We start from the raw sequence: 20,221 nt of genomic DNA, 5'->3' as shown, positions 1-20,221 counted from the left end.
TTTCAAACGTGTCTAAAGGGGGTAGAATACTTCTTAGGGAATTGTAAAATAGAAAATGAATATATGAGTATATAAAAACTTGCTTATGTTTTGCCTGTGGTTAAAAAACTTCTATTATATAATGATTGGTAAGACCCTGCAGACGGTATCTTCCCTGCCTTCTGAATTGTCACCATGATGTTTTCTATTTTAAGATTGATTCGTAAATAACCCTTTTAGTTTCGAATAGTATGTAGATCAGAATTCATTTTGATATATTAAAGCTGATTTTAGTTTTTAATTTTTGTAAATGATCTTGGGTTTCCACATTGTCCAGTCAGTAGGTAAATAGACCTATAACAATAAAATATTGTAGGAATTTCCAGGTTTTCTATCTTTTTATTTAATAACACCCTGTTTTATAAAAATATTTAGAAGAACAAGTTTAGTTTCTGAATTGAGAGGCCATTTACTTTGTAACAGGCTTTCCACAGTAATAAAGAATTTCCAATTTGTGAAAAAGTAACAGGAAACATGTTTCTGAGTTCAGAAATTGTTTCCTTTTCAGTAAGGTTTCTATGTCTACAGAAACAGTTTCCATATCTGCACCTTATCCCAAACTGCCTTTGATTTAATGGCTTTAGTAAAGAATTATAACGGATTTCAGAATTGCTACAATCTTGGACAAAATGTGTAAGGATTGAATTAATTTACCCCTTCCACCCAACTTCAAGGTTGAAATTGAAGGCCAATCACTGTTTTGGCTGCAACACTGAGCTTGAAGCAAAAAAGGGTGTTAAAATTTAATACTTATCCACTAATGTAGTAAAAACGTCTGAAAACTTTCCCAACAAAAGTACAAAAAGAATATGAAGAGAGAAAAATTACAAAATTGAAAATTAAATGGCAGAACACAATTTTGATGATTTTAAACACTTTTCCCACCTAATAAGCTTACCCGACACAAAATAATGAAGCAATTACTGTGTAGAAAGCATTGCCACAAAAAAATTACAGCTATATACTTCACATACTTTCTAAGATTTACAAGATCCAGTATGTATTGAAAGTCTATGTATAACATGTCATACTACTTTCTTATATGTTTGCTTCTGTATGCAAATTGATAAAGTATCAGAAATAATCAATATGTTGTATGTATGACAATGTATGTGTGACAAGTAATTCCTTCTTCCACTTTTCTCCTAGATTCTATATAGATTTTTATACAAAAAAAATTGCATTCAATAAATTTTTTATTTTATAATCTGAATTCATGAAAATTAAATCAACAAATTAACTATATTTATATTATAATATCTGTGGAAAATGTTCCATTTTCTGGAAAATTGTTAAATAAGTTGTATCTAAATATGCTGTTTCTGCATAACATTAATACAACTCTGCACGTATAAACACTATTATCTTCGAATTTCAGTCGAAGTTATGGAGTAGAGTTAAAAACCTGTTTACTAACGAGTCAGTTCTAAAAATTTTGAAAGGCTCGTGTAAGTATTTTTATTTCACCTTTAAAATACATGTTTTTTGATTTTAAAATATCTTTTGTATCGTGTTAAAAATATCTTCTTTTGTTAAAATATTTATGCCATTGACGTACATTGCACAAATTTCATGTTTTTACATACACGTTTTTGGAATCTGAGGTAATGCCAGGGTCTGCTTTAAGAAAAGCAATAACTAGATGTGACCAACCTGCTGTTAAATATTTGGTACATGTTTGTTGTTTATTTTAGGGAGCATAAATGACAAATAATCATTTCTTTTCCAAACAATGGTTGCCTCAAACGAACCTAGAAAATGTTCTGTGGTATTGTTAGATGATCAAAAACTTGATATACCATTGCAGGTTTGTAGTTTAAGGTTGTCCATATTTTTGCTCTTAGTTTGTATATTCAATAAACACTGATTTGCCAGCACTAAAAAAAGTGATAGCTACATATTTCATATTGTTTTTTAGAGATAAGTTTAATTAAATTTAACACAATTTAATGACTATTTTTGTCTTCAAAACATTTGTATCAGCAATTGCTTATCAAAAAAATTGTCTGCAAAAGTTGTCTTTATGTCTAAAAACATTGAAATGTAAAATTAGAGCAGCCATTTGTATATACTTACAAATGGCTGCTGTTACAAAAAAAGGTGTTCAAAACTGTACCAAAATGGACCGATGACGAGACTAGGGTTTAATGTTTTGTTAATTTACATTTTTAGCCTAAACTATTATCGAGTGACTTGTTGGATATTGTGACTTCACATTTCACATTGAAAGAAAAAGAATATTTTGGTCTCTGTTACTATGACACAAAGTAAGTAATATGTTGCACGTATATTTAAGAGTATGTGATGTGGAGAAAACTACTCTTAATTCAGATGTGAAGGTGTTGCTCAGTTCTATTCAACTGATTAAATACAACTGTTTTCACATTCAATGTTTTAGATGGTGGAGGAGTTTTGAAATACTGTTCTTTTATTTTCTGCTTTAAAAATTAAACTTTTGCTAAAGAGGAATATTTCTATACATATTAAAAAACCTAGAAAATTGAATCAGTTAGATCTTATTATGTCTGGAAGTGTTCAGACTGTGGATTTTAAAATTTGAAATGAAAGGAGATGTTTGGAATTATCTCTTTAAAATGAACAGAAGTGAACTAATCAATAATTTAAGGCTGTTAAAGGTGTGTGGTGATACATGTAAAATGGCTTCATTAAAAATTCTTTAAATTATTCATCAGGCTTAAATGTCTTTATGTATATATTTTCTTATTTCAATATGTGTTACACGCATTTGTGTATTGTATATACTAGATTCAGGCAGTTCTTTTATTAAGAGAATGCATAAAGTTTGTAAGCACCAAATTGCTTATTTTCCAATCTACACTTCCTTGTACCTATACTTTTTTATCGGACCTCTTCCTTGCATATGTACACATGTATTCACTGAAATTTAACCTAGGCTTTTTCAGGAGAGATGAGTGATAGCATGCACACCCCCACCCTCGATGCAAGTTGATTATGCCTGTTATTGATAGCACATATAAAATGCTAAATTTTATTAAGGTTGACAATATAATAGAACACTTAAAACTCTACCTGCAGTACACCTAAAACACTTGGCATGTGCTTTTTGTGCAACACTTTCTGAAAAAGCCTGCTGTCCCCAACCCTTTATTATTATGAACACCTGCAAAAATATTTCATTCTATGAAATAATTTTATCAATTTCAAAACATCCAAATCTTTAAAAATAGAATTATGTCTGGTCAAAGTAAAACCATCCCTCTCTCTAAGTGCGTATAGGTATATATACTTTATGGATGCTCCTTATTATTATTTTGGCATTTTTTTTTTACATGTAATCATAGCAAAATACAATTAGCATTAAATGCTCAGGAGAATAAAACTGCTGGTTGCGGTCAAAGCTGTTTGTCTATTGTCATTTAATAAAAGAACTTAAGAACATTTCTAATCAACAGGAAGGAATATTATAAGTTTAGATAAGCCTTTTAATAGCTTTTTAAACAAACTGTGTAAAGCTATTTCATGACAACAGCATTTTAATTACGAGCTTATTATGTTGATTAGCAGGTAATCAATCACGACTGACTGTGCACCTTAATCAACTCAGTAATTCTGTTAGTATTATGTTAGTTTAAATATCTAGTAATTATCGTGGCATTGAATGATAATCTCAGCTCATTAGTCTAGTCAAGATTAAAGTCTGATGTTAATTTTCTTTTTTATGTTATTAATTTGGATTCCTATATTTTCTAGGTTTTGTTCGCATGAAACAAATTGTCAATCATTCTCCTTCTTTTGCATGTACCATAACTGTTTTAAAATGACTCAATGTCAAAAATTATTCATCTGGTTTTAGAAAGTAGCACATGTAAAACCATCACTTCCTTGTAATCCATTTGATAACCAAAAAAGTCAGCACTTTTTTTAATTTATGTAATACTATGTTTTGTTCATTGAAAAATAAATTTGACACTTACTCGCTACACAATAAAAACATTATGATCCGTCAACATCATAAACAACCACAACACTATGTTAATATGTTTTCGAAAACAAACAATTCAAACATTTAATAAATATGATGAATCAGTTTGGTAATATCATCACACAATCTTTGTCCAATTCCTTATAGCTTCTGCTTGAGACTATGAGTCATTAAAATATATTTATTAGCATTATGGTTTTGAAATTAAGAACAGGCATGAAACAAGCATTTCTTGCTCATTCTAACACTGAAAGCAAACGCCTCACAATCCTAGTTATACTTCCAAAAATAGTACTTTTCATCGTGATATAATAATAAGGAAATTTTTTATCATTTTAGGGATTGTTTATGTTGGCTACGCTTAGATAAAAAAGCTTTAGATCATGATTTTCCAAAGGTGACACCTATCCCTCTATTCTTTTGTGTCAGGTAAAAACAATACATTTTTTGTGACTAATTGTCGATGTTGTTAGTTGAAAACATTATTTCTTCATTAAAATTGTTTTTTATATTTATATTTAGGAATTATGTAAAAAGTGTCACAATTTTAAAAGACAATGTAACAATAGAACTATTTTACTTGCAAGCTCGTAGACACATATTTGAGGTATTTCATTTTTGTAACTAAATAAGGAGGGTTTTATAAACTTAATTTCCAAAGAATATTTCCAAAAAGATGATTTATCATTCCTCATTAAAAACAAGATTTGCCCTTCCCCCAGCATTCTGACGGCACTGTTTCATAATCTAAAATCCCTTTTCTTGTAGATGCCCCAAGGTTATCTATTTGTTAACTTTGCTAGCCCAAAAAAACTAAGTTTGCTAGTATTAGGAAATAGACCATGAATACAAGAATTCCATGTATAGTTGTTCAGTAACCTTTAATTTAACAAGTACTTACAGGCAATTATTTTCACTTAAAAATCAGACTAGATTGTAAGTGATAATTTTCACTCTTGCAGTTGGAACTACGACTTTTTTTTCAAAAACCCTACACCCTACTTTTTAGGAGTAAACCATGTTTATAATGACAGTTTCAATGAGTCAGAAAATTCTTATAGTGACACATAATTTACACCGAATTTATTCAGTGTATATTAAAGGGACCTTGTGCTTATGACTAGCAGTTGTTAGGCCAAGGAAAGTTCACCTGTTTATGTTATTGCACTGATGCTTTTGTGCAATTTTGCCAATTTTACCCTTGCCCCTGTCCTTGCCTGTCTGCTTTTTTTAACACCCCCTCCCAAAATCTGTGCATACACAAGTTTTTTCATAATGCTTCTCATGCTGAACACTTTGTTTTCTTTTGTCTCCATTTTTGCCAACAAGGTGCAGTCCTCCTTTTATGGATGACCCTACGCGCAATGTGTTTATTATACATAAAGTTAGAAATAAATATGAATTGTTGTCTCTTGTTTTATGAATAAGTTCAAGATTAGAACAATTTTTTGCTGACAACCCCATAACTTGGGATCTGCATGTTGATTTGTAATCAAACTTTGTAAGTGAACATATAAAGCCTATACAATTAGTCAATGGACAAAAATTAAGAGACCTGGGACGATCAAATTAGTGTCATCTTTGCAATAAAATTTTATGTTAATCAATTCAGCTTTATAATATCTATGCATTGATAAAGTTTAAATGCACATCCCTTAACATTCTAAAATTACTGAGGACAGAAAATTTCTAAATTTTCTAAAATTTAGTCTATTTTGGCAGAGAGTAGCGTAAGAAACAAGATGGAGTGTCCAAAGAAGACCTTGTTTCTTTGATCATTCTTCTTCCTACACCTTTTCAACATAGTCAAAAGAAAATCACAAATGATAAGCTTCCATTGGCTCTAAGTTTTCTTTGTTTATTATAGGAACTAAGGTTGAAAATATTCCTGACTTTGTTTTCTTCTTGTTCATTTTATACATACATCTACCCTACAAATTCCAATTTTTCAGCATTTGAACTATAATAAGTTTTAAATATTTGCAAAATTCTTATTAACTTGATTTATAGGGTGCCATTGAATGTGACAGTGCGACTGTTTTTTTGTTAGCTGCTCATGTGTTGCAGGTATGTATGTTGATAGTTGTATACAATCTACCTTCAGTGGATAAATTTTGGCGAGTATTTAATTTGGCGAATGATAAATTTTATAAAATTTGGCAAATACCCAAAAAATGTTTATTTTGATGGGGATTTATTTTGGTAAATGACACAAAGAAATGCATTTTGAAATGTTTTAAAAAAATAAGAATAAACGTATATATAAACATATATAAACAATCCTCTTTATACTTGTATTTATATTAAACTTGTGAATATAAAAAGTTTGTTTTTTTAGGAAAAAAACTTTTTTAAAAAATTTAGCGGGAATTTAATTTGGCGAACGGTAAATTTTGTTAAATTTGGCGAGTAATTTGGTGAATAGTCAGTTATCAAAATTTTGGCAGGTTTATAATTTGCCAAATTTTGCTGAAATTCACCAAATTTGCCAAATTTATTCCTGGCCAAATTTTATCCACTTATGGTATATTGGTATATTGCCTTTGTTAATCTCCTTGTTAGTTGATGAAGAGTCTACTTGCAGGGAACTATTATGAATGTATTACGTAATGATTTCTGTTAGTATAATAAATCCCGGAATATTAGCTGTACCCTTCCCCTTTAAACGCAAACCTTGAAAGATGCTCCATTAATCTTTGAAATCTTTTTTTCACATTAGGCGACACATGGTGATTATGTTAGGTGCGTTTTTTAATTTTATAACAATTTGTAAGAGAAAAAGTAAACCAGTCATTTTTTTGTGCATTATTTTTTTAGTGATTCTATAGCTGTAGAAGATTTAAAAAATCTTAAAGTGATCCCTACAAGGACATTGCAAGAGCATCCATCCTTGACATTCTGGTAATTAGCAAAAATATAAAAAAAATATACAAAAATTATGTATACTTAGGAAGTCAAAAAAAGAATTATTGTCTCTTATTTTTTAAGTGAAGAGAAAATTGTTGAACACTATCGTTCACTGGATGGAATAACAAAAGTAGAGGCTATTATAAAGTAATTATTTTTTTGTAACAACGCTTAATGTATGTATTCAGAGTGGCCACACTTCCTAAAATCTCTTAAAAATAACCTATAATTGGACCTAAAATATTGATTCCTGGTAAATCTCTTAAGATTTTTATGCAATATACAATTGTTTTTTCTTTCAACTTATATATTATTACTTTTTCAAAAAACAATTAGGTTTTATTGTTAGGAACTCTTCGTTTCCCTCTGCAATTTTAATAAATCTCACAAATATGAATGATTTTTTATATGCTTTTTAGTGTTTTGTCCTAAACTTTGATCCCCAAACCTTTTAAATTCTCCTAACATCTCTTAAAATTGCAAAATTTTAAAATTATGTTCAACCTGGTATTTTAATGCGTATTTTTTATTTTTTAATGTTTGCTGTTTTAGCTATATTGGTATTGTTGAAAAATTGCCAATGTATGGGGTACATTATTATGATGTCAAGGTATGAGGTCTTGTAGCAACCTTTGTACTTGGTTTACACACTCTCCCCACCCCACTTCTTATAACTATTGCTATTTTTCTTTCTTCATATAAGCAAGTCTTGTTTCAAAGTATATAACACATCATGCATTTTTATTATTTACAGAATAAAGAACAAATTCCGTGGAAATTAGGTATTAGTTTTCGAGGCGTTGAAGTATTTGATTTCCATGACAAATCTGATCCAAGGAAGGTAAAAAAATACTTCTTTGTCCCTTCTCTAAAGAAAGAGGTTGAAAATCATCACATATCTTGTAATTTTGTCTCTGTTTTTTAGACATTTTCCTGGAGTCAGATGGAAAACATATTTTATAGGGATAAGAAATTTTCGATAGAATATCGTGATGGGCCAAGGTATTTTTTTTCTCTCTCTTTATTCTTTCTTTTTTCTAACCTCTTAGTCATACGAAATAATTTTTTTTCTATTTTGCTTCTAGAAAACCTCCATCTCCTCACATGATAAAGTAAGTTAATATATATTTATATATGTAATTATAATAAATTAATATTCAAATTATTAATTTTTATTTTTTATTAATTTTTTTATTTTTTTATTATAGAACGGATTCAAACAGTAGTTTAAATAGGTAAGGCTTTAGTTAAAGCAGGCACTAACAAGCTAAATTTTTCCCAGCATTTTTTTCGCAGTAGTGTGCAAAGTGTCCTCCACCGCCTAGCACCTACAGGGAAAGCCTTCCCACCGATAGTGCATATAGTCCAATTACAGTGATTTCTCTTCTCTAGATTAAATGCATTACGCCGTAGTTTCGGTCACCGTATAGTTGTCCACGCATGGTATTCTGTCAGTTCTGGCAGATGTCGTGAATTGTGGCATATGGCGGTGTCGCAACACCAGTTCTTCCTAGAGAAAAGAAACGCCCACAAAGTGAGTTCAGAGATGTTTATACTAGAGTGGAACTATATTTTGGAATGTATAATATTCCAAAAGTTAATTTAATAGTAGAATGCATGGAAATCACTTTTGTTGTTCGCTATTTAGAACGGTTCACAGAGATCGTTACGGCAGATGGCTAAACACCTTTCTAAATCTTCCACCTCGCTATCTTCTATGCGTTCAAATAACAGTGCAGCTTATGATAACCTCAGCGACACTGCTTCGTTTTATTTTTCTCTGGATGGAGGTACGTACGTTCACAAAATTTTTTCCCAGTTATACTAAAAGGGGAGAAATATACGCCGCGAATTTTTATCGCAGACCAATCACAGATGCAGATATTTACGCATTCACACTGTGTTACGATTAATATTTACGCATTCACACTGTGTTACGACTGACATTTACGCTGACCACTGTGTTACGACTGATATTTACGCTGACCACTGTGTTACGACTGATATTTACGCTTATCACTGTGATATTATGACTGAGATTTACGCTGACCACTGTGTTACGACTGATATTTACGCTTATCACTGTGATATGACTGAGATTTACGCTGTATTTTATTTAGAAAGTCTGAGTTCATCACAGATGATTGAAGCTGAGCAAGATATGTTATCTGCGCTAAAGACGAGAAGGGGTTTTTTGGAACAACTCCTGAAAGAAAAAAGCGAACTTCTTAACGAGCTATGTTTACGAGAGGCAGTATGTTGAGATATACTGTTTTCCTATGTACAACCTTTTTTACCAATGTAATATCTTATAATGTCATAATTCTTTAGGAGTTAACAGGCGTTGTGCCGACAGAGCTTCCTGAAAGTCCCACTCACCCGGGGCATCCGATGAGAAGAAAAGTTGGGACGGCTTTTGAATTTGATGAAACAATGCTAACATCGGACCATCATACTCTGGAGGTAAAAAAAATTCTGTTTGATTTTCTTCTTAATGTAAATGCAACCTTTTTTTAATTTCTTTTGGAGGTGAAAACAATCTGTTTAATTTCTTTTGGGAGGTAAAATCAACCTGTTTAATTTTTTTTTGGAGGTAAAAACAACATGTTTAATTTCTTTTGGGAGATAAAAACAACCTGTTTAATTTCTTTTGGGAGATAGAAACAACCTGTTTAATTTTTCCTAGAGGTAAAAACAACATGTTTTATTTCTTTTAGGTGATAAAACAACCTGTTTAATTTCTTTTGGGAGATAAAAACAGCTTGTTAAATTTCTTTGTGTGTGGACAAATCAACCTGTTTGATTTCTTTCGAAGTGTTTTTCCATCAGCTCTGCTTTATAACTTCGCCATTTGTTACAGGGTCGTGAAATTGAAAGTATGGAGCGTGATTACGAGATACAAAGACAAATAACCAGTGCTGCGCAGGTAGATACTTTTTCTCATGCAAATTTTTTATAATAAACATAAATTTATTACTGCAGTGTGAAGACCTTGCTGTCTTTTGTTTGTAGCGCTTAGCGATGGATCCATCAGTTCGAAAGAAAGTCCGTAAAACCAGGCAGATCTCTTACCAAAAAGCTTTAGTTAAGGTAACCGAAAGAAATATATTTCACAGACAGTTACTATAACCTTGAAATGGTTTTTAAATTGATTGTTATAAAGTATAACTTTATTATTATTATTTTTTTTAGCTGAAAACGATGGAACAACAATTGGAATACACAAAGCGTGAAACTGCAAAAGATTTAGCAAATGGAATATCTAAGCTCACGAAGAAAGGTATATTGGTTACTTTTAGCGAAAATCTAGTACGGTATTATCTCTATAATGACACCCCTATTCCGTTCAAAATGGTAGCCGAATAGCCACTCTGAGGCACAAAATAGAGCTGCCTTCGTGGTATGTACAACGACGATAATCTGAGGACCGGAATATGAAGGACGGGCAAACTGGCTGTAGCCAAATCGCTACTTGTGGAAAGATGCATGAAAAAGTTATGCCCGCGATATGTATGACTGACTGTTTGTGTTTGTGTGTGTCTGTCTGTAAGACTATCTCTCCGTGAGCCAAAATCATGGTTGTGAGTGGCTACAGGTGAATTCCGGTGGATCTTTGCACAGGCTTAAATACATCTTAAAAATAAACGTACTGATAGGATAAATAAATTTTGTGCTTGTTTAGATGAGGTGGGTAGCAATGGTGATAGTATGGGCCCAATTGACGAAGGTACGAGTTAATTTAAAATCTAGTTAGACCGTTCTAGCTATAATGGTCATGTTCTATTCTGTTATTCTAATACCGGATGTACTCTATTGTTCCTGCCAGGGGATTAATGTTTAAATCAGTTGGAAATGTCAAAGAAGAAAAGGGCGTATTTTTTAATGCACCAAAACGGAGTATTTTCCTTAAAAAAAATTAGCATTTTTTTTATAAGACCTTAGAATTATAAGGCTTTCAAACTGTCATGGCGGAGGCAATTTATACAACTTCTAATGGAAATTATAAAATTGGTATTGCGTGCGTCTCGCTACTTGTGGTACCATTTTGCATGATAGACAGACGTATGCGGGTACTATAATATAGACTAGTCGTTGCCCGTGGAAAAATCCACGGGTTCGCCCGTCCTTTAAATTTACCTGTCGCAAGAAAGTGGATAAAAATATATCGCATTTGATATTTGTGTTTCCGTAGCACGATTTTCTAACTCAGCAGGGGATCCGCGCAGAGACAGACAAAATACGGTTATTATTAAAGAGACTAGTCGTTGCCCGTGGAAAAATCCGCGCAGAGACAGACAGACGACGGCTATTATTATAGAGATGCTTTCAAAATTGTTCCAAGAGCCTACTCTATGCTATGCGACGGAATTATTGGTAGCGTAGATACAATCGTATATATTTGATTTTGGAGCGGTATGATAGTGATCTTTTGAATCTACACCTTTTTTATAAAAACAGTAAGGCTAAAAGTTACTGAAAAATAAAGTGTAAAGTTAATAAAAACATTAGACTTAAGCCAATTTCCTGGTTTTTATATATAAAAAGCGTACTGAGTTAAGCCAGCATCTAATTAAACTCTCCTGCTTTACTATGTCTAAAGTATGTAGGTATTTATGTTCAGATATTCTAAGAAAGAGCTTCTCAGTAGCTGCTGCATTTCTTGTTTCAGATACATTGTCAAGTAATGAAGAGTCGTACACTACTCCCGCTGCTAATAACTCATCTTTCGCACGACGACCACGTGACTCAATGTACCTAGCAACACCAGTCATTACAACGTCGTCTGTCCCTGTTCACGTGATGAACAATTTAAAAGAACGTCACGTGTCGGCTGCGTCAGTTAAATCGCCGCGTTACGACCAGCAATCGAACAGCTACGATCATGTCGATGGAGTTGAAAATAACTTTAATTATGAACCGAGGTTACCGCCTAGGTCACACAGTAACGCTAGTAGAATAAAATATAGACCCCCTGCGTCACCGCTGGTTTTACGAAATAAAAAATACACATTCCATAACAGCGCTGATCAGCTGAATGAACTTGCGTCGCCCCGAAGTGACGGGTCGGATTCTAATCATCAGTATTTGTGCGGCGAATTCGAAAACACCGGAATGTACAGCATAAGCATCGCTAAACGTACCGACTATATACCTATTCCGTCTCTCCCTCACTCTTACAGCTCTCCTGGCATCGCATCAAAAATGCATGCTTCTCCAAATACTTTACGCCGTTTACAACAATTATCTTTATCGCCGTCACAACCTCAACTTTTACCGTCACGTTATATGATGTCAGCACAATCCCAATCACAATCGTCTTTAGCCAGCAGTAGTGAGCTATCTGAATGCTGGTCGGATGTGGTGTCGGAAGAAACTTTAGTGTAACAAAAGAAAACAGGAATATAACTTGAATACAGCTCTTAAAAGCAACGGCGGTGGTGTACATAAGTTTTCATAATATTGTATTTAACAAAAAAACTACATAGAGATATATTTTGACGTCACATTGGTAGCGTTATTTATTGTTTTTTGTTATATCAATTTTGTAGTGCGTCTGAATTACTCAAACTCTCAGTGATTCTTAATAATATACCGATTGATTTTTCGCGGCTTTCCTTAATGTAGCAACGCACTTAGTTTTCTTTTAACGTAAAGCACGAAGTTTAGTTGATTTAAATTTGCTTCTCATTCCGTTCATTTTATATATATTTTATATACGAATAATTTGAGACAATTTTTTGTCTGTTTAAATGGTACCTTTTATATTTATTCTGTTTACATCACACGTAAGGAACGTTGATTTAAAGGGTATATACAAATACATTCTATATTGTACATAGAACAGCTATCTTAGCACTACTGATTTTTATGAAAGAAAGTTAATAAATTTCAAGTAGATGCGTTATTCCCTTTAGAGATTGTGTCTATGGGCGAAAATCGAATTGTCACTATCGAGTTGTGTGATCTCCACGCAAAAATCTACTGGATGCGAGCAAGTTGTGCATCCTGCACACGAGCATTGACTTGTCGCAAACGAGTTGCGCACCCTGCACGCGAGTATTGACATGTCGCGAACTAGTCGTGTCGTGCATCCTGCACACGAGCATTGATTTGTCGCGAACGAGTTGTGCATCCGCAAGAACCGAGTTGTCGCAAGCGTGTTTTCCACCAGTGCTATTTGTCTCGAGTATCAATATATATTCTGCAAATCTCTGTTGAGGGGAGCGCAAGTACCTGTACTATTTGTTTGCAAAGCTGGAATGTAAAGAACATGATCTTCGTTCATGCGTTTCACAAACGTAGTCAAGGAGAGGGAGGGTCAAGGGGCGACCGCTCTACCAAGATTATCAAACACGTTTAATGTCCACTTTAGAATAAGTATGATGTTTCATACACAGTTTTGTCTTTGCAATGCAATTTTATGCTTCAGTCCCAATATTTTAAGTGCATTTTAGCCAATCTAGATAGTTAAATTTTCGTGTAAATGTACAATTGCGTTCCTCTAACAGAAAACATATTGCTACGACTCTTCCTATCCTAGGTCTATATAACATTGTTTATTGCGCGATTTTGGTAGTTGATGGTGTTTCAAATTGTCTCAATTAAAGCCTACAGGCTTGTATGAAGGCTGTTGTTTTTGTTATATAAAACAAACTCGTAGACTTTAGCGTTGCCACTAATTTCAGAAGGGCGTGCAATTCAATCCTCGGTCAATTTATGCCAGAGAGGCTAAAGATGCAATCCATCCTGGCGGTTATATCGTTTTCAAAGCTACCGTAGCTCAACCCAAGTCTTTTTGTGTGACCCTTGCCACTTCAGGTTATGCTGGATCAATAGTAAAAAACACACTTGCCGTTAATACATCCTCGTGCCCCCTAAACAGCAGCAAGTTAACGCCCACTTTTGGTGAAACCCTAATTTTAACGCCCAAGGCGATTAATTGCTCTTTTGCGACGCAGAAACTGATGTAAAGATATCAACATCTTGTCAATCAAATTTCCAAAAAAAACATTTTTGACGGTGATCACGACTCAATTAATCCGATTTGATTTAACTGCTAAGATTTTGTAAAGTTCAGAACCAATTATTCTACTTCATCCCTGTCTTTAATCACTTCGACCCCCAGAATATATAACAGAGTAATATAACATCACTCTTCGTTCAAAATTTGAAACCAGAAGGCGTTTTGTTAAGAAGAACAAGTTTGATACTCCGGATGTCATTATTATACGTGTTCGATGATATCACAGGAGCACGTGGACAAAACCACGTGGAGTTAAAGAAATGACACGTCCACAATTTTCACAATTGTCATTTATGTTTCACGCACTCAGGAAAAATGAAACCTAACTGAAACGTAACTGTATTTTGCGGCTCTTTATCCGAATCTTTTAATAATCCGAACAACTTAAAAGCCACCGTCAATTTTTCCTAAAAAACTCTCATAATTTACTTTCTACTACCCGAATCTCTGTATTCCGAAAACCTCTCTAATCCGAACTAATTTTCAGATCCCTTCGGCTAAATTCTCTCTATAATCCGAAATTTTAAGCTTTTCCTAATTTGAATCTCTGTCGAGTTCGAATGTTTTATTTTCGTCTAAACTTTCAAACAAACTTACTTTTTTTAAAAGTTTTATTTAAAAATGTTTGATTTGTCTCTCTTATCCGAATTTTCACCCTTGAAACTTGGAAATTCGAATTAGTGAGACTTTATACTATCCGAAACTCTGTGTAATCCGAATAAAAAGTTATCCCCCTTGAGATTCGGATTAGAGAAATCAAGTGTATATGCAATGCGAGGCTCAAATCCTTTTAAAAACGACGCAACTTGCTAGCAACAGACATTGTAAAGTAACAAATAGAATTCCTAGACGTCACTATTCTAAAAAACACACGACAAGCATGACCAAAATAGAAGTTTAATCTTGATTGGCGCACCAACCTGACTGAGCAAGCTAACACATAAATTTGAGATTCCCAAGTCGCTAATCAAAAAACATTTGAACCAGTAATACACAGAAACATAAGGAACAATGAGTCTAAGCCAAAATTTTGTATTGTGTTGCTTACTAAAAATGCGTGCAGTATGTCTGCATCGTTTTAACAATATGACGAAAATGCGGAACATATTTGTCATATTTAAAGGATCGAACTACTTCGAACATTATATATGTACATTCACCGCGCTAGTGTGAAAACACCGACTCTTGCTCAATGTGTAAATCTACCGGGCTGGCGTGGTCACACCGACGCTACACTGCTTGTCGAATATAATGTGTAATTTTTACAAATTCACAGATTTTACAATAATTTTCTATGGATAAATTTATTAATTTATTATCACACATTCACCATGAAACCCTGTGAAAACTTCATTAAGCACCTGAAACAAAAGACGCAATTTTTATATAATAAAATAAAACGGGACTTGTATGGTTCAGATTTTGCAGAGAAATGACGATTAACTGACACTCCTTAAAATGAATATCATATGTCATACTGAAAGGAGGGCAAACACACTGAAAATTGACGCTATAAAAATATTGTAAAAACATAAGAAAAACTAATTTTATATTAGCTTTGAATTCAACTGCGCATTTTAACCATGTCAATACCATCCCCCAGTCCTGCTAATATGTGATAATACCACCAGATTTCTTCTTTACGAATTTCAACCACATAACAATTCGTTCATGCCTAACATACAAAACTGTATAAAATCTCTAAATGATTGCAAAAGATGTTTTAGCTTTTGTCAATTGATGAAATTGGACAGCCAACGAAAACCTACAGAAAAAAAAGAACAAATTAAGATGTGTACATAGCTGATATAAAATTGTTGTTGTTGTTAAATTCGTAGCTTTTCCTGTATGGTTGGGAGTAGTGTGTCTTTGTGAGAAAAGGGGGCATTAGTGTGCGGGACTACACTTAAGCCTCACAGGTGGAGGGATATATCAACCTGGAGTTGAAATTATGAAGCATAAAAAGAAACATTCAAAATACCTTCTCCATATCCTTGTCTTTTTAGTACAGACACCATAAATAGTTCGATTGGTCTAGAGTTTATATCTTTTGAAGTTGCATTCTAAAAACGAGATAAATTAAATAGTTTCTACACAAAAAAAACAAGTTTATTTCTACATTACAAAGTTGACTTACTGTTCCAGATGTCAAGCCATAGAGTCCGAAATATTGACGAATATAATCTTCGCTGACAGCTTCCGCTCTGTCTATTTTATTTCCTAATATCAGTATAGGTGCTGTAGCGAGCTGTTCGTCTGCTAGTAAACTCTATAGAAACGTAAAATAGAGGCATTTACGTCACACTTCGTTTTCATATAGATATAGATTTACTTCACACTATGTTATCTTCTTAATTCAGTCTTCAGAAAAAATATTTTAACTGGATGCTTACATCAGAAAGACAAAATTACTTACATCGAATTCAACCTTTGATTCTGGAAATCTAGATGTATCTGCAACATCTATTATAAACACGATTCCATCGACAGCTGGAAAATACGTTTTCCAAACTCTCCTTGCTAAAAAAACATGGATTAGATATACTATTAGACAAGCAACTTCGAGTTAAATATACTTAAAAGAATTAAAGCCGTTTGACATACCTTGCTTGTGACCACCCAGATCAAATGTTGTGAACTTCATCCCACCCATGGTTAACTCTTCAGTAGCTATAACAATCATGAAACTATTTATACATTTTGTATGAGGGCTGGAACTCACAAAAAGTGTACAAAAAGAACTATACAGTAGAATTTTAATTATTAAAAAAGCAGTTTTAATGGTAGTAAAATATCTACATACTTGGATGGAGTGTTGGAACATGTTGACCCATTCTATTATCTTTTAACATGTGTAATAATGTGGTTTTTCCAGCATTATCTAAGCCAAGGAAAACCAGTTTGCCAGATTTCCCCATCAAACCTACAAAAAACAAATGCATAAAAAGTGAAATCCGGGGTAATGAATGTATAATCACTTAGAAAACAAAATATTACATACTCACCTAAGTATTTTAGTGCACCGGTGAAATAATCCCAAAGCCACATTTTGCCTAAAATGATAAACTTAAATGTAGTCACATATTTAATTGGAAAAAGGGCTAATAAGGATTTTAATTAATTTTGTATGACTTACATCAACCTTACTTATTCTGGGATGGACATTGGGTATAATGGAAACTTGACAATGTTAGAAATGAGGGACATAGCAATAAAGTTAGTGATGAGGTTCAGACTATAAATATCAACTTAAACGCAAAACATAAGCACAATCTGTAAATAAAATGAAGAATAGCTAGATATTTTTACTAATCTTTTAGCACGAAACAAGTAAAAACATTAAATCATTAAAACATTAAAACATTAAAAATTTTCATAACCCTGTTGACCCACTAACAATACATTGGAATTCAAGGCTGTATGCCAAACGCTTCACCAATGTACAGAGCTATTTCACTGAGTTCCAAAGTTTGTGTATTTCTTCGTGCATTGTTATGGATATATTCCTATGTGTTACATCAATAACAAGTAGGTATGCAGGGAATAAGCTGCTCTTATGGGTCAGGGTAAACAAACCTTCTTCCTAATCAGTTTCTACTTGGCCTTAAATTAAATGCATGGCTTTAGAATTGGTTTGTTTCAGTGAGAAAGATTCCAAAAAAATGTCACAGAAATAACAGAAATAACGGTAACAGTAGATCCTATTTAAGTTAAAAAAGAAAATTAACTGAACAACCAAAAGATACACAACCACAAATGATGACACCTTTATTATTATCATTATTATTATTTCCACAGGAAAGGCTTTCAAGTACTATTATCAACGAGAGTCTCTTAAAGAGGGTCCTAGTGCACTTCAAGCTCCTATTTGAGCTACGCAAGGATAGAAGCACAACAGCCACACAACTAGACAACTGCCTAAGACATAAATCCTATTCTCATGCTAAACGTTAAGCACTCAATAAAATAATACTCAATAGAACCAAGAGCAGGTCCTACTGGTTGCCTGCTGGGAGGGAGAGAAGTATTTTATCATCATAGACCTCTTTTTGATACAATATGCAATGGTAGAATTTATAGTGCATTGTTTTCTTCTTCTTTATAGCCACTAAGTGGGCTATATTTCTTAATGTCTTTAACACAAGAGTGCCAATAAGCCACAAACGACAACATTTATAAGGGCAAGTTTGTGACTTTCGGAACAAAATTTCCAGCTTTCTTTTAAAAGATCCTGCACTTTTTAACTTTGCTGAAATATTCCACAAAAAAAGGACAACCACCAAAATAAACAGAGTTGTGTTACTTTATTAACCATTATTTATGGAGAAAATTGCACAGCTTCTTAAAAAACTCTATTCCAATGAACTTTTGATAAGGTTTGTTTGTGGTACCATTTTTAGTACGTTTGCCATTATGATTTTTGTCAAGGTTTTGTTCTGGAACAATAGAATACAAGACTCAATGTCGTAGCTTAATAAAAATTCCTGCAACTAGAAAAAGCATGTTAGACCCACACAACTTAAATTCTGTGTTTTTTCTAACTAATTTTCTATTGGTGCAGTGCTATAACTAAAAAGTATGTCTTTTTTAAATTGTTAAATGAATGTAGGATTTTTAACATTTGAATTTTGTTAAAACATTAAGGCGGACGTCACAAATATCTGGTGTTAGAGTCAGAGCACCAAAAATAGAGTCGGTCGGTCGGTCGGCAACTCGGAAATCCGAAAAATTGTATCCAACCATCCAACCATCAACACGCACCGTCAAACCGCCGATATTTAATGATAGCTTGGGCACCTTGTTTAAACGGAGTTTCTGCGCACCGTTTTCAAATAGTTCTCAGGAACCTTTTTGCAATTTAAAGCGAAGCACAATACTTCGCTTCACTTTAAAATGCAAAAAGGTTCCTGAGAACTAGTTAAAAACGGTGCGCGAAAAGTTTAAACGAGGTGCCCCAGTTATCATTAAATATCGGCGGTTTGATGGTGCACGTTAATGGCTGGAGACAACCAGCTTATAATATTTTTTGTCATTTCGGCTTTTTTGACTCAGTATGTCAAAAATTTTGATCAAAAAATAGGGTAGGTCGGGTGACTCTAACACCAAATATTTGTGACATCCGCCTAAACAGACACACTTTTTATGGCCTAAGTCTACACAGCGAATGTAGCTAAAATTTAAAAACTATTAGGCAGACAACTTTACTTTAAGCTCTGTTCTCGGTTAACATGCTTAAAATTTTTATTGCTTGAGTTTTGGTTGTTGTAACCACTAAGGATACCATCACGAGCACAAGCTTTGTGTGCTTGAGGCCGTACACATTGCAGGTATAAAATGTTGAGAGGGTATAAGGTATTTTTTGCTGGCAATAATATTATATTCGACCTTAAACAAAAACAGTTATGATGGCTTCATAAGAAGGACAATTTGCACATTATTAACAGGAAATACAAGTTATTTAAAAAAGTACAGGCCAGTTTTTAAAAAAGAAATGAATCCTTAAAATTTTCTTACCTGTTTTTCTATAATTTCCGGTTTAAACTTACACTTGTTGCTGAATATAATTTGTTTCAACTGGCCCTTTGGATTTATGTTTTATTCTGAAAGACTGGCTCTAGACAACACATCAAAATACAAATCTGAGTCATCCCGCGTATTTATTTCGTGTACCGCGGGTCGGTGGCATGTCGGTCCCGTGAATGTGTCTTTAAAAATGGCAACCGTGGCTGTTGGCGTGATATTTTTCCTTTCTTCCTTTTTTTACAGTTTGTTTGACAGGACAATTAATAGAAAATGGAGAAAAATAAAATCTGCGTGCCGTGCGGATACACGCAATTTGGGTTAAATTTTGTCCGTTGCCGTTAGAGTACTCCGTTACACTGATTGGTGCTGTATAAGCTAGCTAGCTACCCAGCTAAGCCTACTCCAGTTCAGCCACCATATTTCCCCAGACTTTAATTCAACTTTTCATGTATCCAACTTACCTACTTCTGTGTAAGTCAGACGAGAGTGTAGCGTCAAGTCGTATAAGTTCGCCAGAATTTCAGAAAACCTACCATAGTAATCCATGCCTCATCATTACGGCTCCGGTTCTTGTTTGAATCGAAAGCAAAATTCATCGTGCGCCAATTAAGTCTTATTTTTACTCCCCGCCTAAACCGCCCTCCGCCCATTTTATAAAGTACAACGCTAACCTCTGACTTATAAGTTCGCCATATGACGTGTAAGTTCGCCATATCGTTTTTATGTAAATTCTGACTAAAAATCGACATATTCCATAAATAATA

The 20,221-nt window shown here is 33.5% G+C and overlaps 2 protein-coding genes across 3 annotated transcripts; one reads left to right on the top strand and one right to left on the bottom strand.

Moving 5' to 3' along the window:
- The first annotated feature begins 1,314 nt into the window (after window positions 1-1,314).
- LOC130655577 (FERM domain-containing protein 4A-like) lies at window positions 1,315-12,803 on the top strand. Of its 2 annotated transcripts, XM_057458343.1 has the most exons (23): window positions 1,316-1,487; window positions 1,734-1,846; window positions 2,212-2,306; window positions 4,343-4,432; window positions 4,526-4,610; window positions 6,014-6,070; window positions 6,723-6,745; window positions 6,821-6,904; window positions 6,992-7,057; window positions 7,463-7,520; window positions 7,665-7,751; window positions 7,836-7,912; window positions 7,996-8,022; window positions 8,119-8,145; window positions 8,303-8,444; window positions 8,559-8,700; window positions 9,031-9,164; window positions 9,242-9,373; window positions 9,771-9,836; window positions 9,923-10,000; window positions 10,103-10,190; window positions 10,593-10,637; window positions 11,580-12,803. In XM_057458343.1, exons 2-23 carry the CDS (start codon window positions 1,772-1,774, stop codon window positions 12,293-12,295), a joined length of 2,394 nt encoding a protein of 797 aa, XP_057314326.1. In that variant the 5' UTR covers window positions 1,316-1,487; window positions 1,734-1,771; the 3' UTR covers window positions 12,296-12,803. The 2 variants fall into 2 exon arrangements, with proteins under 2 accessions (XP_057314327.1, XP_057314326.1); XM_057458344.1 differs by lacking the exon at window positions 6,992-7,057 and having other exon boundaries at window positions 1,315-1,846.
- Window positions 12,804-14,946: 2,143 nt separating this feature from the next.
- On the bottom strand, window positions 14,947-19,623 carry LOC130655579 (GTP-binding protein SAR1a-like). Its single transcript, XM_057458346.1, has 8 exons — window positions 19,449-19,623; window positions 16,940-16,987; window positions 16,738-16,857; window positions 16,539-16,604; window positions 16,351-16,454; window positions 16,072-16,203; window positions 15,916-15,997; window positions 14,947-15,699 (listed from the first exon to the last, which is right to left on the bottom strand). The coding sequence occupies exons 2-8, from the start codon at window positions 16,980-16,982 to the stop codon at window positions 15,668-15,670; spliced, it is 579 nt and encodes a 192-aa protein (XP_057314329.1). The 5' UTR covers window positions 16,983-16,987; window positions 19,449-19,623; the 3' UTR covers window positions 14,947-15,667.
- Window positions 19,624-20,221: the final 598 nt, after the last annotated feature.

The sequence above is a fragment of the Hydractinia symbiolongicarpus genome, chromosome 8 (assembly GCF_029227915.1).
Source record: "Hydractinia symbiolongicarpus strain clone_291-10 chromosome 8, HSymV2.1, whole genome shotgun sequence".
Classification (NCBI taxonomy): Eukaryota; Metazoa; Cnidaria; class Hydrozoa; order Anthoathecata; family Hydractiniidae; genus Hydractinia; species Hydractinia symbiolongicarpus.
This window is presented reverse-complemented; position numbering and strand designations above follow the sequence as displayed.